The 25796-nt window shown below is 39.9% G+C and overlaps 1 protein-coding gene across 1 annotated transcript in view; it reads left to right on the plus strand.

Annotated features, from left to right (window-relative positions):
* Window positions 1–2486: 2486 nt before the first annotated feature.
* The window catches only part of LOC119426862 (neogenin), a 137838-nt gene continuing 114528 nt past the window's right edge, over window positions 2487–25796 (plus strand). Inside the window, exon 1 of the mRNA XM_037694447.1 lies at window positions 2487–2626. Coding sequence (XP_037550375.1) covers window positions 2536–2626 — 91 coding nt within the window. The 5' untranslated portion in view covers window positions 2487–2535. The remainder of the gene's footprint in view (window positions 2627–25796) is intronic.

Here is a 25796-nt window from a genome sequence, read left to right on the forward strand (position 1 = left end):
ACCAACAATAAGATCTAAACAGAAACATTAAAGTGTTTAAAGTGTTTTTTTACTTTCTAACGTTAAAACATAAAGGATTTAAAATCCAAGATGGCGCCAGTGTGTAGGGCTTGCCGTCCATTGCTCTCTGTTTTTATTTCAGTTAATTTTGCAAAGTGTTGTTCAGTTTGGGGCAGCACGGTGGCGCAACTGGTAGAGCTGCTGCCTCTCAGTGAGCAGGTCCCTGGTTCAAACCCCGGTCCAGGTGCCTTCTGGGTGGAGTTTGCATGTTCTCTCCGTGCATGCGTGGGTTTTCTCCGGGTGCTCCGGTTTCCTCCCACAGACCAAAAACATGCATGTTAGACTGATTGGTAACTCTAAATTGTCCCTAGGTGTGAGTGAGAGAGTGAATGATTGTTTGTCTCGTTTGTCTCTATGTGTCCCTGTGATGGACTTGCGACCTGTCCAGGGTGTACCCCGCCCCTCGCACAGTGATTGCTGGACATGGGCACCAGCGACCCCCGTGACCCAAAATGGAACAAACGGGTAAAGAAAATGGATGGATGGATGGGTTGTTCAGTTTGTCTGATTTTTTTCCCTTAACAAAAAGTAGTACATTTGAAGTTCATTTTTGCAAGTATACTTTAAGTATATCAAGTACTACACACCATACTTGTAGTGTACTAGAAAGTATACTGATTTAATACGTGTTTGGACTAAATTGGGACATTTTATACTATTAATAGTATATTAAATAAACAACAAAGTCCGTGCTCAATAATCCAGGTATAAAATCCAACATTTTTCAGTTAGTTTCATCTGGACAGTTATTTATTTTTTTTTTTTGTGCTGAAACGTTTCGCCTTCGATCCAGAAGGCTTCATCAGTCAAGGAAACACACAATAAAACTGTTTTTTCCCCCCAACAGCTTACTCCAAAGTGGAACAAACCAGTTCTGCTTGTGGTTGAAAACAACAAAGTCTGTGCTCAATAATCTGAAAAATGTTGGATTTTATACCTGGATTATTGAGCATGGACTTTGTTGTTTTCAACCAGCTTGACAAGACCGTCAACAAGGAAGAGGGCCAGCAATGGAGGAGGGTTGTACCAAAGAGACCATCTTAGCACAAGCTGAACTGGTTTGTTCCACTTTGGAGTAAGCTGTTGGGAGAAGAATCAGTTTTGTTGTGTTTCCTTGACTGATGAAGCCTTCTGGATTGAAGGCGAAACATTTCAGCACAAAAAAATAAAAAACAAAACTGTCCAGATGACCTGACTGAAAAATGTTGGATATATCAAATAAAGTTTATAAAAGTAAACTTCAAGTACACTTCCTCATTTTTAGTGTAAAATAAGTATACTTGTATATTCTATAATGTTAACTATTTAGTTTTTATCTTTACCTCTGTGTGATCTATGTTTTTTTTAATAAATATTCTTTGCCTGTTTGTTGTTGCTGTACAGCACTTTGCCTTGTTGCTGTTTTAAAGTGCTTCATAAATAAAGTGGTATGGTCTGGTAATATATTTCTTTTTAACTTGGTATGGTATAAAGTTTATTCATTAAAAAAAATTACAAAACAATTCCATAACAATATAAAAAAAAAATACAAGAGATTTAAAATGAAAGGCAGCAGAAAGAAGAAAAAATCTTATTATATCTGCCCCTTTTTTTTCCAAACAATTATTTCAATCATAATAATTTTCAAGTAACAGAACAAAATGGATAACTCTTAACTTAAATAACTTAAATATAAGCAGCAAATGTAATGCACGACTTTAGTATAAATACATATTACGTCATATTTACTGCTCGGAGTCCTTTTAAATCCTTTTGTTCTGGGATTAGTGCAGAAGACACGAGTGAGGTGAAATCAAACTGCAGGTATGAACTCCTCTGGGCTGCGTGAAGAAGTCCCAGGCTGGGTTTTAGTCGGCGCATGCGCAGTGCGCGCACCGGGCGGCCAGGATCCAAACCTCCGTCAGGCTCCGCCCCCTGTTTTCCGGGGAGCCGCGGGAGAGGCACGAGCTCTTCAACACGGCGCTCTCTCTCACGTCCCGTCCGCGGAGCAGCGAGCTGACCACGGCGCTGATTCCTCCTTCTGCTCGGATCTAACCCCCCCACCCACCCCACCCGCCGCACCTCCACCAACGGAGCTCCTTCTGTTCTCCGGAGCGCTCGGCTGAGACTGGACCGTTCTCTTTGCCGGTGCGCAAACCGTTTTTAAGGCTCCTTCTCCGTGACCATGGATTGATTTTTCTTCTGCTTCGTCAAGTTGACGGAACAGTGTCCAACCTGCGGCTCTCCTTCCAGCTGCATGGCTTTCAAACGACCTGCCTCCGGATGTTTCTGCACATTTTAGGACTTTGAACTTTTTTTTTTTTTTTTTGGGTGCATTTTGGAGGAGGAGGTGGGGGGCGGAGGAGGAGGACGGATTTTAAATTTAAAAGGATTATTCTTTTTATTTTTTTATTCGTTTCCCAGGAGGAGGAGGTGGTGGTGGTGGAGGGGGTTCTTCTTTGAGAAGCCTGCAGAGATTTCTTTGTGAGGAAAGTGATGGCGGAGCGGGGAGCTCTGTGGCTCCTCTCTCTTCTGTGGCTCACCTTCCTCTGCTCGGAGACCACCGCCGCAAAACATGTCGACAAAGGTAAAAAACCACTAACTCCACCGGAGGCCTGCCCGCGTTCACAACGAGTGGGGGTGAAGACGAACAACGAGCCGAGCGTCAGATAACTTTACAAGCAGGCCACTTCTTCTGACGCCCTGGTGGAACCAGGAGAGCAACAAGCGTCCCTTCCGTCCTTTTGTCTGAGCACGGGGCTTTCCCAAACAAACCATGGAGCTCATTCGTGTAGAAGTGTTTATTATTATTATTATTATTATTAATTTTAATATGAGCTGTGGTTGCAAAGGATCCAGAACCCTCGAAGCAGAGAGTCATGAGTGATCAGTGTCCGATAATAGGCCTGCACCATCAGACCCTCAGACATCTCATTACCTGGGCGTCAATACAAGCTCAGCAGATGGATAAACACGATCCATTTGCCTCTGTTAGGTGTTATGAGGAGAGGGCACTTTTAATATTGGGGGGGGGGGGGGGGGGGGGTAAAAGATTAGGAAGCAGCTGGGACATTTCTGCAGGTGTGCTGAATGTTTGGAATAACCTGAGAGAAAAAACAAACAGCAAATGTCCATGTTTGAGAGAGAGACATCAAAAGAAGTGTTCCAGCTCATGCAAAGGTGGTGCATCACACCTGTGTCTGTGGGCTACTCTCTTTAAGACAGGCAGACAGGAACTAAAAAGTAAGCCTCAAGCAAACTTCCTGTGTAAAAAAAACTGTAAGTTCCAAGTTTACTGTCATTCGCATCACATGTACATGAGGTGGACTCGTGTACTCGGGAGTCCCAGTTACACCCCCCAAAATAGCAGAAATATAAAGTATAAAAAGAAACGGTATACAAGGATCCGAGAAGTACGCTATACGAACGCCAAGCGGTGCACTTAAAAGAGCTGAGATGTTTGGTAAACGCTAATAATGTAAAACAATACGGCGTGACGACAGCAGCGGCAAACCTGTGAGAAAAGTTCAGCAAAGTCCCTGTAAGAAAACGGCAAGTTGTTTCTTTGAAATTCTTAAACTGAGAGAAGAACGAATGAAGGTTGCGCCACTAAATTTACGTTTCTAGCGTTTTATGGGAGAGGTACGGGCCAGTTTAGAAGACAAAAGAGAAGTTGAGTAAAAATATAGCTGAAGGATATGAAAGCTGAGGTTAGTTAGCTGCACTCTGATTGGAATAAAGATTACATTAAGTAGAGGTGAGAGATACAGTAAACGGTGAATGGACTGTACTTGTATAGCACTTTTCTATCTTATCAGGATACTCAAAGCTCTTTACAATCTGTGTCCTCATTTACCCATTCATACAGCACTCTACTAGATCTATACAAAGAATAATCAGTGCTTTAGATCACATTCATACACCGATGGGACACACATCAGATGCAATGAGGGGTTCAGTGTCTTGCCCAGGAACACTTAGGCGTGTGACTGCTGGTGGAATCGAACCCCCATCTCTCCCATTGGAGGACGACTGCTCTAACCATTCAGCCACAGCCGCCGGTGAAAGAAGACAATACCCGTTTAGATACGGTGTGCTAAAAGGATTGTAGGAGTTGGCAAATTTTTGGAAAGTTAGGCAGCTCAAAATTCACTGTGAAGTTAAGTGGGGGAAAAAAGATAACGAAACAAACTGCGATTGTACAAACACTGTTTAAATATATCAAAATGCTAGTTTAGTTGTCAAAAGTCCACCTTTCTGTGACCCAAAGTTCCTATTGTGAAGTATACATGAGTTTTGGCGCTCCAAAATGTTCTTTCTCACTTGTTTATTCAAAATCCCGTCGTCGTGTTTGGGGGAAGTCCTCTTTAGTTTTATGCCAACTTCGATAATGTGCGATATACCGCTACTAAAAGTCCTGGCACACTACTACTCCAGATCGAGATCACTTTGTGATGTATAATTTGCATGTTCTTTAAAGCTGCAGAGCGTAAAAATGGACAATAATCACCAACGGATAAGTAATCAGAGTACCGGTACATGAATATGCATTTGCACCCTTGATAAGAACGACTTTCTGCAAACACACACAGCCTGTTTAGAAGCTCTCCGTTCGTCTGCTCCAGATAAAGTGGATAGTCATGATTAACAAGCAGTTATTGAAGAAATGATCACACACACGCACCCTCTGTATTCCTGACAAAGTCACATCTTCGTCATTTGAGCTGGAAGGCACAATCAGGCACAGCAGCATGTGGTCTGGAAAATATCTGTGACTGTTGTGCGACGTGGCCCAGATTTTTTCGCCTTATTCCTGTGATGAGCAAAATGACTATACTGTCAAACTGAAACTAAAAAATTGAAAGCATGATGGGGCCTCTGCTAGCTGCTGGACTCTTTTGCATGTGGAGCCTGATGAAAGACCCTCTCCTGAATGAAAAGTGCTCTGCTGTAGTGGAGGAGATGGAGAGAGAGAAGGGGGGAAAAACTCCTTGGCTTTGGTGGAGATCAGTACAAAAGAGAAATGGGGGGTAGGGTGAAACGGGCTGACTGTCTGGAACGTAATAAAACCTTGAGATTAAGGGGGTCCAGGGAGTCCCTTTGGGAGCTTTGATTGATTCCAGAGAATTGGACTGGGACCCGCATGCAGAGAGTCTCACGTTACTAATTGTGAGGGTCCCCTTCCCTGAAAATATCTGTCTATTCAAAGCACATTTTTGGAGGTCCTGACTGTGGCCAGGGCTTATCTTTATCAAAGCTGGCAGATCTGCGGCTCAAAGAATTCACTAGGTCTTGTTTGGTGGTGGAGGTGGGGGGGACCCGAAGCTGAGCCATGCTACTTTTGTCCCCTGCAGCTTGTGGAAGTTTGGGTTTTTCAAAAGCCTTAATAAGTTAGGCTTTTGTAAACAAGCCTCTGTCAGAGGAGTGTAAAATCCATTTTAGGCACTATCTTATCTCTGTTACCCTCCTGGGAGGGAATTGTGTGCTGATTGTCTCCCAGTGGGCAGCACAAATATATTCCTGAAATGTGCAAACATTTGGCAATCCTCTGCTCTTACAGTGCACTCTCTGGGGTCTTATCCTCGAGGACCACCTCAGACGCAACATTGCAAAGACTTAAAAAAAAAACACACAACTGTTGTTTTCTTTGGCGCATTTAAGGTCTTCTTTGTGGACTCTGCTGTTAGGAGCACATTTTCCTACCTTTGTGCTGTTTGGAAAGCTCTGGTGGTCCTTCGTTGCAATTTTTGAAGGAAAAAATAAAAGGAATTGCTTAAAAGCGGGTCTTTCTCTTCCAGTGATTCAGCTTGTAATCTATAAGCAATGTGATAAAAGTTCCTCTAATCTTTTACGCAAATGACTTTTTCAGCTTCATCTTTTGCTCAAAATGGAAGAATCTATGTCAGATGTTGATGATTGGGGGGAGGGGGGTGGTTTTTCAGACTTGGAAGCGGTCTCTGCTGTGTAGAGTGTGCTATTTACTGATCATTTATTTATGGCCTCCAATCGCTCATGAGGCCCTAATGACCTCTGTACACGAGGAGATGGATAATTGCTAACTTGGCAAAATCTTTGATTCATCTGCCTCTCTAATGAATCCATCCCATTAGGACATGGTGCTCATCTCCTGTTGCTGGGGGGTGAGGGGGGGTCTGCTTGTTGCTACTTTTGTTTTCATGCAATGGATGACAGTAGCTATAACTTATACCTTACTCCTGTTTGATTCTCCTGTGATTACATCTTTTCAACCTAGGTTGAAGAATATTGGGTTTAGATATACGTCCAATGATTGTATGGAACAGGGATGAGTAGTACTCATGTAGTCACAAGTGTTGGGGAGGACTCTCAGCTACTACCACACCAAACTTTAGCTCACCATCTTTAAAATTGACCGAGCTCTACCCATTTTTGTGTTTAAGGTTATTTAGCTGTAGTGACCATTTTGAATCACTTTTAATTCCAAAAATCAACATGTTTTAGCTATGCATTCTATGATTACCGTATTTTTCGCCCTATAAGTAATGTTTCTTTTTGCATAATTTGCATGTCTTGCGACTTATACTCTGTAGCAAAGCGTTTATCTTTTCCCCCCATATTTATAAACCAATTTTTGGCAGAGATATGACCGTTTTCATCCATTCTGACTGAAAAAATGGAACACTACCATTTTCAGCCGCTAGATGGCACTTGAGTAGTAAGGCATGCCATTGTATCATGTAATAGGTAAACGTGGCTCTAATGACAAATTCAAAAAAGTTAAAGACAAAAACAACTGGACTTTATTTATTATACTTTATTATTTTTGTCTTGAACTTTTTTGAATTTACCATGTCCTGGATGACTGAGAATCTTCAGCAGCTATTAATGACACAATCGGCTTGCCATAGTCTGCCACCTTCGTTCTGCTCGCTTGGAGCAACCGTCAAATCGGCTTCATTTCGCTGCACCGCCCCAGCGAAATGAAGCCGATTTGACCATCGAAGTGCATTTATTAAGTAAAAGTTCAACTGAGACACACCTTTACTATAATTTCGAGCAAACAAATAATTGTTTTTAAGTGTTACTCGTGTTAAATTCTTGTTGAAGTCCCCTCGTGCATGCTCCGGTGGCCGCCATTTGGAAGCCAATCGATTTTTGGCACAACACCGGCCCACATTTCCGGGTTGTCAGAGGTGACGCGTAACAAATGCAACGCATCAGCGGTGAAGCATAATATATGTGACTTATGCGGCGAAGCAACACATTTATGGATTTTTCCACTTTATTAGACATATTTGGGCTGATGCGACTTATAGGGCAGAAAGACGTGTACGGCGGAAAATACGGTACATTGTCATAGTTTTGTAAAAAAGCAATCGTATAATTTATTTATTTATTATTTTTTGCTTACATACAGACATACACAGATACAAACAAGAACATGCAGCCTTTCAGTGCCAGCAACGTAGTCACGCACTTTCATGTGACATGACTATTTTTAGTTTAAAATGTAAATTACAATGTAGATTAAACTGCAAGATTTAAGTAGATGAATACACTTCTCACCATGACAATATGTATTTAATGTAATAATTTAACAATTATTTGGATCATTACAATATTACACTCCCTAAAGTGCACATGGATTGTTCTCATCTCTCAGTCTATCAAACGTCTGCACATTAGTGTGGAACTTCACTGCTGGTGTGTCATACTTAAAATGTGACTTCGTTTACATTTTGAAATATTAAATCCATAATTTGAAACATCATTCACAATTTAGCATGCTGCTTAAAACTGCATTTCTAATTAAGACTGGTTGTCCCTCTTGCATTTGAGGCGAAGGTTGGTTTTGGATTATTTTGTGGCGCACTGTTTTGATGGTAAGCCAAGCTGGCATTGTGCTCTAAAACCTAAAGTTAATCAGGGGCAAGTCAGTCAAATTGCCTCTATCAAATCTGTAATGCAGTGATTTGAAATCTGCTGTTTTCGTGACTGAAATACCCATATCTGTTCATACACATGCCTGTTTCCACCAGTTTATTGTGGGTATTCCCCGTTATCCCAGGCCAGCTGGCAGATTTAATCTCTCCTATAAATCCTCAAACCATCATAGAGCTTCTGTCCAGCTCATTGTGCCAGGTAAACCTAGAAAATGAGACACCCAGGATACATCCTCATTTGCCTCAGATTTTTAAAACTTTGTCCTGAAGGGCAAGCCAAGGAAATCTGCAAACATATGGTTTTGTCTCTTGTTCGACACTTGGATCTTTTTGTATTCTTTCGCAACGGAGGCAAGTTTGAAGTATGAGAACTACATAGAAGCCAAGAGCTTTGCGTCGTTGCTCAACTCTGTTTGATGACATTAGCTACGTTTACATGGACATAAGTAATCAAATTAAATGCCTTTCGGAATAAAAATGCATCATGTAAACGTCCCATTTGGATTACTGTTTGTGGATTCAGCTCGATCCGAATTAATTTGTAATCTGAATGAGGGGTGGTTTATGCCGATTCATAATCCCAACGGTGTGCATGTAAACACTTAATCTGTTCATTTTTTTCCAATCGTGGAAAACTGACCTGACTGTGCACATGCGCGACCTATGTGTACCTCACGAATTTCCGCCTGACTAGATGGTAATATGTCGGGAAGCAAAACTGTCGGTGAGCGACACATTTCTACTAGAAACTTTGAAAGAGCTCACATTGAGCTGTGTTACCTGTAGCTCAGTGGGGGGTACAGTAACGTCTCCACCGTCATTAAAACCTGGCGCGGGTCCATTTTGGGCGCTCAGTACGGGTGTAAATCACCACGATATATTGTATTGATTTGTTTGTATGACGATATGAATTTTCTCGGTATCACAAAGTCACAATAAGATTTCAATTCTATTCAATTCACAAGTCTGTGATCAATATATTGTGATATCAAATAGTTGTGATACACAAATAGTTGTACTTTTTTTGTAAATTTATTTGTATGTAAATGAGATGACCAATTCAAAAATACTTTATTTTCCTTTGGGATTAATAAAGTATTTTTGAACTGAATTGAATTGAAATGCCTATCTCATTTACATATAAATAAATATACAAAAACAATTCAAATATGATTTAACCATTTTATTTCTGTTATTACAGGCACCAGGCATTAAAAAAAAAAAAAAAACTTTTCTTAATTAATGAAAAAAAAAAATAAATATATATATATATAACGACCTGTTCAGTATAGTCTCACATTTCTCATGTTTAAGTGCATTTTTTTAAACCAGTCAACTTAAAATTGCCCTGATTAACTTTCAGTTATAAAGAAACAAAAATAGATATTGAGCTTACATAACATGACTATCAATGCCGTGTTTCTTCTTCAGGTGAGCAGACAAATTAGTTGTTTCCCGAGTATTTTAACTCACACCGGCACCTGTTGCATACGACATGAGTTTTGTCTGTTGAGCCGTCCTTCTGTCAGAATCCAAAATATTTCCACAGTGTTGATTTAAAACCAGCAGGAGAGTGAATTTCATTATCTGTGTTTTCTGCCTCGTCTGCCATGTTGCTGAGGCGGCCGCAGAGCGCAGCCGCGCACTGGAATGGTGACACAGATGTGCCATGGGGATTTCAAAATAAAAGCATATTTTATAGATGGCGATGTGAATCGATGTTTTAGTTTTGCCACAATATAATTTAATCGATATATCGATTTAAATCGATGTATCGTTACACCCCTAGCGCTCAGGTTTGTTTACGTTTATCCTGGAAGTAGAACTTCTTCTTCTGTGTTTTTTTTTATACGGAAAGTTTACCACTCTGCGCATGTCAGTACTTCTATTCTGAATAAAAACCTGCTGCGTGTAAACACTCGTCGTGCACGGATTGTGCCCATGTAAACGATATATTTGAATTATTTAATCTGAATACATTTCAATTCTGTCAAAAAATGTTTGCGTATATGTAAACATAGTTAATGTTGTCGACGTACCTTGTTTAGACAAAGTCTTCATGATGTCCTCACTGATTTTCCTTGTGCATAACTTGGTAAATCAAACGTTAAATCGAGACATGGTGCGACTTAACTTGCAACAAAACATATGCATGTCATTTGTAGGAATGTTGCAGTTTAGTCACAGCTATGTACGTTTTCATTGTGATTCCAACACAAAATTTGCACGTCTTTTGCATATTTGTCTTCAGCTAGTTGCAGTTTAGTGAGATACTGCCTTAAACCACATGCTTTGACGTTGTACGGAAACATGTCAATAATTACTTTTCTGTAGGGACATTAACTAGGTAAAAAGGTAATTTCTTGTAAATGTGTTTACCCTCAAATGAAGAAAGGACCTTTTGATTTCATATGGTGCAAAGAGGCGTTCAGGTGTTGTCCAAACCCAATGTTCTCTGTATTTTGAAAGCCAGCCAATTTCATGTTTTCAGAAATGGGCTGGTCAGAGATCTGCTAACATCAAGAGCACTTTTCCTAAAAGCTGAACTTCACAACGCTTTAAAGTAGCTCCTGCTGTGCTGAAAAAGATATCAGAAGAACCACATTTCTAGCTGCGCTGTCTGTATGTCTCCCTGACCTTTCATGTAAAAAAAAAAAAAAAGACTTGCTAGGGTTTTGAAAAAGTTAAATAATGTCTAGAGACTGTAAGTTTGTCCAAACTGCTCTGCATGGGATGATTCATGTCTTGGATACCCAAGAGACATCATCTACAGTTTTGTCTTTGACAGAAGACAGAGTTCACCTCACATTTCCTTTTCCATTTCATATAGAAACAAAAGCAAATTCAAAACTACTGAGGTGCTTTTGTGCTCTCCAAGGCCGTCCTATTCTGCTGTGATTGAATGATGCTCAGGCTTAACAACCTCTGGGAGAGCTGCTTGCAGTTTCCTCCAGCCTGACATGCACACAGAAGGAAGAGGCGGGAGTTATGGCTACCTGTCAATAAGAGTGCGGTTTGTCATCTCTGTCAGCGTCCTCCTGGGCACTTAAGCTATTAGTCGGCTTGTGTCAAGCTCTGGAGATCTGAAACGGTCACCCCTGTTTGCTACTTTACAGTTACGTGTACGCAACCCCGAGCTACTGAGTTATAAGCGCTGCGAGGTGCGTTTGTCTTTTTAAGGGTGCTTATTCTTTCGTATGTGCATATATAAAATCTAAAATTTTGTGAATACCGTCGATGGTTGTGTTTTGAACTTTTTACAATGTCCAAAAAAAAAGGAGATAGAATCAATTTTAAAGACGTCTGATAAAATCTTTTCCATTTCGACCAAACATTGCTGCACACTTTCCCTGAACTTGAAGTTATGCAAAACAAAATAAAAAGTGTTTACATAAGAATAAAGTTCTTCGACGTGGAGATACTATCGGCTGTTTATGGATCGGAGCTGATGGCACGTTTATAGACTGCTTGAATAGCAAACTATGTTCTCCTGGTAAAATCTTGTAATACTGATGTTCTGCTCAACATTTGGTCATGTTCTCCAGGGCGGCGTGTCATCGTCCAGTGGTTCACTATAGAGAAATTACAGGGCCCAGGGTTGGAACTGCTATAAAATGCAGCCTAAGTGCATATTGATGATGGATTTAATCAGTATACTGCAAGAGAAGCTTTCCCCTTTAAGGAATGGCCTTTATGACTCTTCCAAAATAATCTTTGTGCAAGCTCAGCAAAACTGAGAGAATGCTTTTATTTTCCAAGAATAAAACTTTGGTTACTTTTCGTTCCGCAGAGCTCCTGTCCTAAAGTTTCCAGGTTGTGGCAGCTGCACCAGACGCTAACTGTGCTTGAGCTTCAGATAATCAGTGTGAAGTTGATTTATATGTTAAAAAATCTTTGATAGGGATATCAAAGGCATGTCCTGGTAAATAAGAACACCTTTAATTTATATCAAATGCTGAGATTCTCATTTTCAAACCAGCACAGTCGCCTCATTTTACTGTATAACTGCAGGAAAAAATGGAAATGAGTATAAAACTAAAACTACATTTTTCAGGGCATACAGTATGTTTTTTTAGTTCTTTTGCATGGGCTGTGCAAAATATAAAGATGCAAGTTTATTATGGTTTTGGAGTCATTTGCTTTTATGGTAAATTAGTTGTTTCAACCTACGCATACTTTCAATCGTGTGTGGATTTAGAATTAATTTCCTCCAGCAGTCACTAAGCGAGATTAATAGCCTTCTTGAAAGATAGATTAGTAACCTTCATTTGCGTTGCGCTGTAGCTGCTGGAGGTCCGACGTCCTGCGGTTCTCGCACATGAATCCGTCTCCGTCGTCTTTGTTTTGGAGGACGTCCAGAACGTGATGCATTTACTCTGAAGGTTCTCTCAGGAGTGAAGTTCAAGCTAAACTGGAGTTCTATTCACGCGCAAGAATCAGTGCAGCTCGTCAAATATAATATTTGATCCTTCTTGTCCAGTAAAGGTAGTGTGCTTTCAGCTGTTATTCCTAATCAAGAATAATTCCTCTTGAATATGTGTTTGACTTTTTGTCCTCTGCCATTGAAAGGAAGGCAGTAATGTTTTTACCCGTCAGGAAGTGAAATACAGTAGTCCCTTGTTTATTGCAGGGGTTACGTTCCAGACCCCCTGCAACAAGTGGAAATCTGCAAAGTAGCAACGTTATATTTATTTTAGTATTTATATATATTTTAAGGCTTTATAAACCCTTCCCACACTCTTGCAATGTTCTAAGCTCTTAAACCTATGCCATTTTAACAACATACGTACAGTACTGTATGTGTAGCTACTAAATTTTACTCACCAGGCTTTGTAGAACAACAGCGGCTCGGTTCCGGTCCAACTCGGTTCTGTTTCTGCAGACTTACCCTGCAGCGATGAAGCCCACAATCAATCTTCTAAACTCTTAAACCTACTAGTTTTAACAGCATACTTACAGTATATGTAGCTACTAAATTTTACTTACCAGCACGTCCCGGCTCGGAGGTCCTCGTGGGCCGGTTGAAATAGATGAAAAATGTCCCAGTGGGCTTTGGATAGAGCGCCGGACCTTCGGTGGCACGTGTCCCCCTCACAAGTCCTTGTGGGCCGGCTACTACCTCTCAAGATTCACTGATGGGTCTGGAGGTCCTCTTCTGCTCTGGTTTGGTGGGTTCCGTGCTTCTCTCTGCATCCGCTGTAATAAGTGCCAAACTGGTTTTGATCAGATCAAAACTAACATTTCTAACATTTCAGCAGAAGGCAACAGGGCTTCTGGGTGGGGTACTGTTGCCTTCTGGGAAATGTAGTCATTATGAACAGGGATACAATGTAGGCTTATTGAGAGAAAATTACAAAATGGCGGCACCTGTCCTAAGTATTTTTTTTAGTTAACTTTTACTGTACATTATACAGAACTGTCCCGATCACGTGAGTAATATTAAAGTCGACAGTCATGTGTCCTGTATAATTATTTTTTTTCTCGTGTTCAATCTTACTTTGAAAAACTGTGATAGAACAAGTCCGTGAATGTCGAACTGCGAAGTAGCGAGGGAGGACTACTGTATCTCATGAAGTGGACACATTTAAATGGAAATCTCATGAAGGAATCATCTAAACCAAATTAACTTTTCCAGTTAACCCGACTCAAGATGGCTGCTGTAGCCTACTGACCCTAAAAACCACATAAATAACCACAACCCACTCAATTTTACAGTGCGCCAAGATTTTGGTGTGGTAGTAACTGAGAGTCACCGTAATACACAGTGTTAACATGACCTCTTGAGATATTAATATTGCATGAGATTACATTTTGGAGGTTTGACCAGAACACCTTCAACTCCATGTTTTAAATTAAGATGATTTTAGTCCAAACTCTGGCATTAAATACTTTAGTTGTTTTCTGTTTATCTGGCCTGAAACATGATGATCTGTCCTGTTCTTGCGCTCTGTTTGGCTGCATTGTAAGTGGGAGAGATCTCATTTACACACTCTTAAGGTATCACTCTCCCACGTAAACAGGCTTTATTCAATCAAAGGAACTTTTCATTTGTTGAAGGGGTGTGTGGGCAGCCAGATACAGAGAGAGGACTGTGAGCACGGCCCAGATGAACTCTCTGCCATCGTCTTGAAACCGGCTGTGGGTTTTGGCAGCTTAAGACACCGCTGAAAACGTGTGTGGATCTCTAAGTGGGCTTTTTTTTAATAGGCATGTGCCAACCATCTGAGAAACAGCTGTTTTTATTAACAAAGTTCAGAGAGTGTTGCTGTTTGAACAAACTTCATGCGTATTCGTTTGGTCCTGAGTCTGCTCTGTGGAGCAGAGGAACCCTGGTGGCTCGGATTCAGCACGACGGCCCAGAAGCCTTTTTTTTTTTTTTTTTGTTCAGTTTGTTTTTTATTTTTAGGAAAGCAAATTTCAGGACAGGAAAGTAGTGACAGTCACACTACTTATTATTTCTTCTTGTTAAAAGCTTAACTTAGTTTAAAATTACAGATTGGTGCTCAGCTGTAAATTGTAAACTTGGGTGGTAGAAGAACTCTTGATTATCGCTCGCAGCCAAAGTGGACAGTATTGGTTTTGCCTCAGTCTGTGTGTGTTTGTGTCTTTTGCACTCAAAAAAATCTTACGAAGCACTGGACAAATTTTAACATAGCTTGCTAGAAGTACCAACTGAATTTGCATTTATAACTGCTTAGATTCTGGAGTCGACCCATATGAAGATGTTCCACAGCCCATAATGCTTAAAAACATCAAAAGAGTTATCATTGTTAGGGATGCACAATATTATCGGCGTGGTATCGGTCGATATTAGCGATAAAGTTAAATATCGGCCATTCCATAAAATTAACTTCACCAATAAAAAAGGCTTCTGTTTTAACTTTATTTTATTTTTAATTTAAGAAACTTGTCAAGTTTATCGATTAATGCACTACTACTTGTGCACTTTTCACTTGTCGATTGTGAACAGGTTGAGCTTAGATTTGTGAAAATTTACAAATTTTCACTGTTCGAGTGTTGTCATTGTTTTAGAGAGAGTAAATGTCATGAATAAATTTGACTTTAAACATAATCCAAGTTGAAGTGTTACATCATTATTAATTATTAATGACCTAAAAGTTGATGTGATGGGAGCCGAGACTGACCCAAAATAAGCATTCTCAACAGTAGCAGGTTCTGCAGGATCTTTATTTGAATTTTTTACCATTTACTATTGAGAGTTTACCTTGTTTGTCTTTTAGCAAAATATCTTATGAACCACTGGACTGATTTTAGTAAAACAAAGCAAAAAAAAAAACAAAAAACTAGATGTATGTATACAACTGATTACCTTTTGGAGTTGGTCCAAGTACTGATCTGCTGCTGATCTTATGCTGCTGATTATCTCATGTCGCTGTATTCATTCATACCCATCTGCTCGCCACAGACTCATGTTTGGGCTGCTGCTGTTGTTTTACGTTATTAGTGTTTAGAGTATATCTTACATCTTTTAGCGTACCGTTTGGCGTTCGTTTAGCATATATCTTAGTGTATATTGTAGATCTTTATATACTGTTTCTTTTTATACTTTATATTTTGTTATTGTTGTATGTAACTGGGACCCTGTGTACATAATGTCGTTCCACTTCATGTACCACATGTGATGGTAATGACAATAAAGTTACTTGAACTTGAAGTATAAATGGTTGCCACAGCTAGTTAGCATTAGCCAGCATAAAAATGCATCTAACGCTGAGTTTTGAAGAGGTTGAGCTAAAATTTGATGTGGTAGCTGAGCATCTTTTGCAACTATCACAGCTTTTACTCTGAAACACTGCCATGAAAGGCGATGGGCGATATACATACTTCTGAGGAATCCTAGGCCTTCATTTATATAATAATTTGGAAGAATGTGTTTAAAATAAAGACAAAAATGTCAGTTTCCCACTGGAAAACTGTGGGCAAACTTAGATATTTTTCCTTCTTTTGATTCTTTTTTTGGCAACTCATTTAATCTAATTCCAGCTGCTTCAGTTGCTCAGTAATCGGCTGCAGAGCAGGCCTGTTTTGAAGCTGCTGCGTTTTCTCCAGAACTTTTCTCGGCTCGCTTTACGAAGTTAGAAACTGGTTTGTCAGATTCAAAAAAAAAAAAAATCCAACAGAAACCACTAAACATTCGAGCAAAACTGGCGCAGTGTTCTTCGAGCGTCAGCAAGAAAAGGACCATGATTTTTTTTTGTCCCGCGCTGTATTTTTCCATGCCACTGTCTCAGCTTGTGCAGCAGCTTGACTTGCAGACTTGTAGGTTTAAACAATCCTGGGTTTATAGTTAAAACCAGTAGAGCCTCTGTCCGCGGTCATGTTTAAATCAGATGGTTTCTTTTCCAGTAAACCTTCCAGTGTTTGTTTTAAATTCTGATTTCACCTGCTGCTATGGTGACTTGTTAAAAACAATCTCTCAGTATTAACCAATGTTTCTGCTACTGAAATGACTCTTTGAAAAGTTCAGGGGTAGATAAAGGCTCCCTTGTGTGCGAGGAGCTGGTTTGGTGAGGGAGGGGGTCGCACTGTGTTATTGGAACCAGTTCCTCGTCAGCTCTGAGCTCGTCTGCAGCTAACAGAGGCCGGCGGAGGCAGCTGAAATGCTGAAAATACCACTTTAATACATTTCTGTGATGTAATAGAATTGTCTGTCACTTTCGATTCTGCCTTCTTGCTCCTTCGTGCTCCTTCTGCAGCTCTTGCAAGGTGCAGTTGCTTTCTAGTCTTGTTTTTATAGACAATAAACTGTACCGTATTTTTCGCTGTATAAGTCACATTTTTTTTCTTCATAATTTACATGCCCTGCAACTTATAGGCCGAAGCGACATATTTATGGATTTTTTCCCCCATATTTGTAAATCATTTTTTGGTTGAGATATGACAGTTTTCATTCACTCTGACTGAAAAAAGAAATTGTGCAGTACCACTTTCAACCACTTGTTGGCAGCAGAGTAATAATAGTAGTATGGCATGCTGTTGTATCATGTAATAGGTAAACGTGGCTATAATGACAAATTCAAAAAAAGTTCAAGACAAAAACAACTGGACTTTATTTATTATACTTTATTTTATACTTTATTATTTTTGTCTTGAACATTTTTGAATTTACCATGTCCTGGATGATAGAGAATCTTCACCAGCTGTTAATGACTCAATCAGCCTGCCATAGTTCCCCACCTTCATTCTGCTCGTTGCTTGGAACTGTCAAACCAGCTGCATCGCCCTGGCGAAATGCAGCTAATTTCAACATTAAAGTGCATTTATTAAGCAAATGTTCGACTGAGACACACCTTTGCTATAATTTCGAGCAAACAAATAATTGTTTAGGTGCTTTTCTTGTTAAATTTTGTGCAGTGACTCATCGCGTGCACACGTTTACTTCCGCGTATCGGGTTTTGAAATACAGCTGATTTGACCGTCAAAGTGCATGAGCAAACATTAGACTGAGACACACATTTACTATAATTTTGAGCAAACAAATAATTGTTTTTAAGTGTTAATCTAGTTAAATTCTTGTTAAAGTCCTTCCGTGCACGCTCCCGCGTCCGCCATTTGGCAGCTCATCGATTTTTGGCACACCGGCCCACATTTCCGGGTTGTCAGCGGTGACGTGCAACAAACGCGACGTGTCAGCGGTGCCGCATAATAGATGCGACGTATACGACGAAGCGACATATTTATGGATTTTTCCACTTTATTAGACAAATATGGACTGATGCGACTTAGAGGGCGGAGCGACGTGTACGCCGGAAAATACGGTAGTTTTCCATCATAAAGCCCAAAGGCTCAGTGACGATTAATCCACGGTAAACGTCGTAGTTTTTGTGTTAAGTCACCTATAAGGGCTGGTAGTAAAAACAACGAGATGCCTCCTCTTTCTACAAAAGATGAATGCCCCCTTTTATGCGTCGTCCTTGACCCTTTGGGAAGATTTTTATCTCAGTTTTATGGAGTCTGATAAGAGCCGGGCTGTGATGTGAAGACGACAGGGAACTAGTTCATCTGCTGACAGGGAGCAGTCCGTACGAGGAGAGGACACAGATTCCAGAGCAAGTTTTCTGGAGAACTTTTCTAGTATTTTGTTCAGTTCATAGGTTTAGAATTAAAATTATTTAAGCCCATCAGGCTCGTAAACACGGCTGCACCGAGCCACACAGAACACTGGTTCTCTGGACACACACATACTGAAATGAATATCAAATGTTTCTTATCAAATGTTCAAAATCCCTTAATTTCTTTATGGGATTTTAAACATTTGATGAGGTCAATACATACATCGAAGCAAATATGTTCTTGTTTTAAGTATTCTACCTTGTTTTATGGCACTTTGATTTTATTGTTTTATAACACTACTTTTATTTTAATTGCGTTTTATTGTAGTTTATTGTGTCTGTACTTTATATGTTGTCTCTAAAACAGGTCTCTCTTGCAAATGAGTCCTCGTGACTCAATGGGACTAACCTGTATAAGCAAAGGTTGAATGAACGAACAAGCCTTTTCTTGCACGTTTGAAACTGATTCTGTGCATGCTGTTTGTAAGACAAATTGAGGTTTTCCAAAAAATTTTCCACGAGGAAGATTTATTTATTTTAATTCTATTTTGGGCCCATTCGTCTGTACTTGACAAACTGAGATTTCAGGGAAAGCGATGACATCACAGCCTACTTTGTGAATGCCTTCCATTGTTTTGTTTTTTTTGTGTTGAGCATTTAAACCACATTAAGTTTTTCCTTTTACTTTTTAAACATTTTTCTTTTTCTGGCAAGATCTGTCCGACACTCTCGTCATTACACTTTGGTTGTGTGCTTGAAAAAAAAAAAGCTTTGTTGTTAACAGGAAATGTTAAACTATATCAAATACCACAAGCCTTTATCAGCTTTTGTCATTTATATTTCAACACTATGAGTTCTAACACTATCACCACCAAGCTAAAGCATTTCAACATTTTATTTCTGCTTCTCGTCTGGACAACAGTATTTTTCCTAATCCAACAAAGTTCACTCAGGTCATCTGGACGTTTTTTTGTTGTTGTTGTTGAGACGTTTTTGTCCTTCATCCAAATGACTTATTCAGTCAGGATTATTGAGCATGAACTTTGGTGTTTTGAACCATTTTGGCATGGCTGCCTCAGACAGTTGACGGGGGAGAGGGCGAGCCCCAGAAACCATCTTACCACCAGCAAACTTTTTTCCACTATGCGTGTGGCATTTGTGGGACCCCAGTTTGCCAGTTTATTTGTGGCTCCTCGGACTGAAGAAGTCCTTTGGATGAAGGACTAAACGTCTCAGAAAAAAAAAAAAAGAAACGTCCAGATGACCTGACTGAACACTGTTGGATTTGTACCTGGATTACTGAGCATGAACTTTGATATTTTTCCTAACGTAGATAAGAATTTAATATATTTAGAAGTGTGCAGTTTAGATGGTGATTTGTTGTGTGTGAAGCATGAAGAAGAGGAGGTTGGTTTGTTAGAAGGATGAGCAGTACAGAGGTGAGGATTTCCATCCGGTTGGATGCAACAGGCAGTGATGGCAAGCAGCTGCACGAGCTCCTTCTTATTCTCCGAGCGCTGTCCCTTGAACCTGGGCTCCACTGTCACCTCCCCTCATTGTCTCAGACTATGACAGGTCACTCAGCCACAGCAGCAGCATGGCTGCGAAATGGATGGCAGCCAACAGGGAGCACCTGCGGAGAAATAACAGGCGAGCAGCATTCCATCACAGGACCCCGAGACACAGATGTCATATGAGACACGAGGGAGGTGAATGGAGTGGGGGATGGGTGGGAGGGCCAGTGGCGGAGGTTTTGGCGTAGTGGAGCAGTAATGGGCAGGGACACGAAGCCAGCTGCTACCAACAGATCCTTAATGAGGTTTCCCATCAAGAACACAGGGAGATGAACATTAATGACTACAGTTAAACCTGTCTGTTCATTTATTCTCCCACTTTCAATCATGTTAGGATGAAGCGCCAGACATGTTTGCCCACATGTTAATCGTTTCTTGTTTTCCTTTTCCAAGCCACATTTTACTTTAACAGGACCGCAGACAATACACTAATTATTTTCCATGATCTATCCATCTTTGTTTGATTAAATAATTCATTATCAAGTCTATATAAGGTCGTTATTTGCATGAGTCCAAGGTTGAAGCTCCATCGAGCTCACTTTGTTTGACTAGTATATTGATGCAAGAAGAGAAGTCACTGGTGAAGATTCTCAGTCATCCAGGACATTCATTCAACCTTTATTCATACAGGTTAGTCGCATTGAGCCTCGAGGACTCATTTACAAGAGGGACCTGTTTAAAACAAAGAACACAGATGAAGTACAGACTAGGCCTGTCATGATAAACAATACATTAATTAATCGCAGGATCAAAGAAAATTATCAACCTCATTTTCATTTATCGGCTTTATCGTTTCTTCGTGTCTCTTTCTTCTGAAGACACCGGATGACAAAAGGCTCAACTCCGGTGTTCTTCACTGACCCCTCCCTTTCTTTTTCTCTTTAAAATTCATTTTAACGATCCACAATTGCGTTTTTGGATCGTTCAAAGCAGCTAAGTTGAGAAGCTAAGCTACGAGCTACGCTAACAGGCCGACCTCGGGGGGGAAAAAAACCTCCGTCTTGTCGAAGCTCCAAAATTCACGGTTGAAACCCGTGCCTTTGTGTAAAATTTATTTTTCTCTGCAAAAAGAAGCTGAGAACTGGTTTATTGATTTTTTTAAATTAAAATCTTTGTGTGAAAAATGCTATGCTAAAGAGCTCAAACCACACCAAGTATCTGCCGTTTTGAGAACCGAAAGGAAGGAGAGACAGCCCGTGTCACGTCAAGGGGCCTCCCTCCCATTTTTCTTAAGAGACACACTGCTCGTTCTCTCGCTATCCATCCTTTGGTTCAAACAGTCTTATACTGCCATCCGGTGGTCGGAAAAATTTACTACATGTGAAACAAATTCACAAACATTTCTTCTTAAATTTGACAATAATTAGTAATTATATATCAAATTTCAAACGATATTATCGTTTATCGCAATAATTTCTGAGACAATTAATTGCCCAGTAAATTTGTTATTGTGACAGGCCTCGTACAGACAGCAATAGACAATCATATAAAAAACATATAAAATAAAAACTAAACTGAATAAATGATATAAAAACTAAACAAAAACAGCTAGATTATAAAGCGATGTAAAATACTAAAAACAGGAACTTGTCTGCGTTGGTTTTTGCCATAAACTTAGCAGATGATTAAAGTCTCTTAGAGAGGTCAAGGTCGAGCGCTTCAGATCTTTTTCCAAGATATTCCAGGAAACAGGAGCGGAGTAAGAGAAGGCCCTTTTGCCTAGTTCGGTTTGCACTGAGGGAACACTGCAGGTAATAATGTCCTGAGAGTGCCGTAAACGGTAAATTCAAAAAAGTTCAAGACAAAATACAACTGGACTTTATTTGTAACAGAAGATGTTTTGCATCTCATCTGAGGAGCTTTCTCACTTCAAAGAACAGAGTGTGGGCTTCGAGTTATAAATCTGAGCTAAGCTAGATACATATGCAGAAGTATTGTTTCGCAGAAGCAAAGCGTCTTCTGTTACAAATAAAGTCCAGTTGTTTTTTTTGTCTTGAACTTTTTTGAAAAAGTCATTGTAAAATAATACAAACACTAAAAACCTACCCATTTGAATAGTTTTGGGGTTTATAAACGATTAAAAACAGTTAATTGTGTATCAATTATGAACTGACTATTTCAAAACAAAAAATAAGATCTTTGCAAGACAAAGTAAATGCACAGAGTGGGTGGATTTAGCTGTAGTCAGTTCATGATAAAATAAAACCCCTCAAAAACAAAACGTTTAACCAAAAATTCACATGTAGCTATTATGTTAATTTGACTGGCACAGACAGATATATGTAATAGTGGCCAATGAAAATGGGCGTTAATTTTTAATCACCAGGGGGAAAAAAAACTCAAGACTGACAAAGTCAAAGAGAATATTTAACTGAAATGCCCACTCACAGTGACCAATTGTTCACCAGCCTAACCATAAAACTTCCAGTTCTGGTCACAAAGACCCAATAGTTGTTTCATCTCAAGTAACAACCAGACTCAGGGTGATTGTGCACAGTGTGAACATGTATGTTTTCCATTTGAAGGACAGTGTGCTAGTTTATATGTTCTCCCTAGCAACTGAAAAGGATTGAATTAGCAGCTAAGGAGAGCAGCAAAGTACCTTTGCTACTTTCATACTTTATTTACCGCACATGGAGTGATCTAAATTAGTCCTGAGCACATAAGCATGTCATTCAAGCTTCCTGGACACCTGCTGAACAAATTCACTCAAAGAGCACACAAATACAAATGCACACACTCGGAACAGCGTCCTGAAATATGTCCTGCAGACTGTCAGTGCCATATGGCAAAAAATATTGTAGTGAAGTGTAGCAAGTCTAAATGAAAATTCATCCAAGATCATTTAATAAAGCAGGTGTGAAACGGCTTCATTCAAGCCTGTTTTGGCTCCTCTTCCCAGACAGTACCATGCAACAGCTCTTTCAGCTGCAAGATGCGAATGCTTTACGCTTGGCACCGGTTTGCACCATTTTTGTTTCTCTTCAGAAAGATATCAAAAGTGGTCTTGAGCTTTAAAGGATGGTGGTTATATAACCCCCCCCCCCCCCCCCCCCCCCACCACTACCACCCCACTAGCAGATAGTGGGGCATTTTTTTTGTTGCATAGTAAGATGGAGTTAATCCTGAAGCTCTGTAACCCAATCAACCCTGAATCAGTGGAGCCCTTCTTTCCCTTCATTGTCCTACGATCCCCCCACAGTGCCACTGCATTCCCAGCCTGGTGGGGCAGTGTCAGAGGGTCTGAGCCATGCTGCACACCTTTTTTTGGTTCCAAATGACCAAGATGGCGGGGTCAGGGGTTTAAGTGCCCCCCATGGGTTGATGCATGGAATGCCTATTGACACAGTGGCTTGACCCCCCCCGTCAGTGGCGACACCAGTACTTTATTTCTAATGAGAAAGAAATTGGCTAACTTACTGGATGGAGTCTGATGGCTTGAGCACACTGTCATTGTCTTTTTACAGCTTTACCTTTCCTCCACACAGGCTCCAAAACAAGGGTGAGGATCCCTCCCCAACCCCCCACCCCAAATCAGTGCAGAGTAAAGCACTCAGAGAACATTCCTTGCATGTTACGCTGTGGTTGAATGTGGATTTTATTACCACATACCTGTGGTTGATGTGCGTGCCGTAGGAGCTTAACCCCTTCTCACGTGTGACATCGACAATCTAACTGCTGGTTTTGGAGCTATAAAAGGCTCCTCAGCTACTAAAGATTCTCGTTCTTTGCAAAGTTCATACAAATCCACAGTTGGGTGTTGTTGTATTTGTCGTTCTGTTCTTATGTCTCTGATTTGCACTAATTGACCTTTAACAGCAAGCACTGACATTTTGGGAAAATTAATTTCTGTGTCGGTTTAGCAAACACTCGCGTGTAAAGATCGATAAAAATGTTATTTCCGTGCATGTGGATACAACACTTGAGCTTGTCCAGAAAAGACTAAAAGCTGGAGAAATTGCTGAAAATTGCTGAACTGTCTTGTAAAAACTAAAGAAAATAATTTGCATTTCAGTTCTTCAGCAGCAGTGAATTCTGGTGTTTTGGCTAGAAAGCTACTTATCATCAAAGTGTCTGTTTTTTAATACATTAGTTAAATACATACATTTTGGTTACATCTGTCTTTAGAGTTAAAAGATGAACTGTTTGATTTGGTTATATCAAACCAAAGGATAAAACAGGCATGTGCCTTAAAGATGCTTACCCAGACAGAAAAAGTCTGTGTGCTCTGTAGATGTAAACCTTTTATTTGATTATGTAAAATAAGTCAGGTTTCCTTGAATTGTCATGGTATTTACAGGTTGTTTCACATCTTTTTAGCATTTTCAAAATGGCATTAGTCTGGACTCATTCAACTTAATGCTTTTTCTCGATGCTGTTGCAAATACAGCTGGTTTGTGGAAGTAATTTTTAGAGGAATAAATTAAGACATTGTTGGCTTTGCTGGCTTTAGATCAGGGGTCTGCAACCTTTACAATCAAAAGAGCTTTTTCTGCCCTTTTCTTCACTAAATTAAACGTGTCCAGAGCCACAAAACCTGTTGCAACTGTGATTCTCAACTGGTGGCCCACGGGCCACTTTAAGGTTGTTGGAGGACAATTTTCTGACCCATTAGTTTAGTTGGGTAGGCTCGTTTTTTGGCCGTTGTAAAGTTGAAAATATCTAATGATTTGTTGATATTTTTACATTTTAAGACAAAAAAACCTCCAAAAAAACAAGATTCTTGTAAAGAAGGTAAAATAATGTTATTTGCCCCCCGAAAATAACAATGAACTATGCAGTTCTTGGTAAATTATTTTAATTGTGAAAAAATTAAGTATCCTACTTTGATTAAATAAAGTTAAAGTATGTTTTACTCCTTCTATTAGTTCTAATATTCACATATTCGCAAAAGAAATGACAGAAAAACTGCTAAAACTAGCCCTTTTTTTTTTTGTTATAAGAACCAATGAAATTCAGTTTAAAGTTAGTTTTGATCAAAGCTTGAAAGAGCCGCACAGAGGGACCAAAGAGCTGCATGTGGCTCCAGAGCCGCAGGTTGCAGACCCCTGCTTTAGATTCTCACTTACTAGGTCCACCAAAAACTTCTAGTGCTTCTGTGATTGTTACTTTTTTAGGCACACCAGTGGCTGCTTTGGTACTTGGTCAAGTTTCAATGGCAATTTTACTTTTTTCTTGGCCTTCTTGGTTATGAATATGATAGTTAGTCTCACCTTCTTTGGATTTTATTTTTTATTTTTTAACAATGATGCACTTGTTTTCTTCACTTTGTTAATTGGTTTTTCAGATGAGGCAAAGTCTGTCTAAGAAATGTGTGTGTGTATTAAAGGCGTTGCAGGATAAACATCTCTGTTTCTGGTCACCAAGTCACTTAACATGTTTTTGCTGTCAGGCAGATGCTTATTCATTTACTAGTTTAGTCTTTGTGTATTTAGGCCTCCTTCATACTAGATTGAGACACCATTGGAACGTAAATAAAAATCCAAACATGGTTTTTGCAGGGTCTTGGAGAGCTCTTGAAGGAGTGTATTAAGAATGCAGTGGACTCCCTAATATGCGTGATTGGTCGTAGAGTTTTGCGTAAAGCTTTGGGGGCAAAGTAGTGGTGGTTTGTCATTGTGGTGACAGTGTATCAGGGTCCTGGGTGGATCATTGCTAGCATGGTGGCAGAGTATCCACGGCACTGGGCCCATGTTCCAGCATGGCACCACAATCATGACTAGGTCATGGAAACATCTTAGCATAGCCATGTTTTCTGTGGTGGTAGCGTCATGCAACATGACATGCTCGTAGCTGTCTGAGTAAATAGAGCCAGGGTTGGAGTAGAATGGTGAGTGTCCAAAACATCGTCTCAGTAAAGAGGTACCAACTATGAGGTAGCAGCATTTTGACTACTTTCAAAATAAAGTAGGTTTTAAAAACCTGCAGCAATCCATCCACATTCTAATAAGTTGTGTAGGTTGTTCAGAATGTAGCGGGGTCATCGTCCAGTGTCAAGTTGGCCTAATTAATTGCTCATTTCTGAATTGGCGTGTTTAATTACACTGTATTTTTCAGTTCTGGTTGTGTTTCATCAGTTTCATTCTCATGTCTAACGTTACGTTAACACAAATTAGGAGTACAAAAAAAAAATGAGGTTGTTCCATTTATAAGTGTGCAGCCTTCATAGACACATTTTCTGCTTTGTA

Source organism: Nematolebias whitei, chromosome 2, assembly GCF_014905685.2.
Source record: "Nematolebias whitei isolate Nwh7 chromosome 2, NemWhi1, whole genome shotgun sequence".
NCBI classification, from domain to species: Eukaryota; Metazoa; Chordata; class Actinopteri; order Cyprinodontiformes; family Rivulidae; genus Nematolebias; species Nematolebias whitei.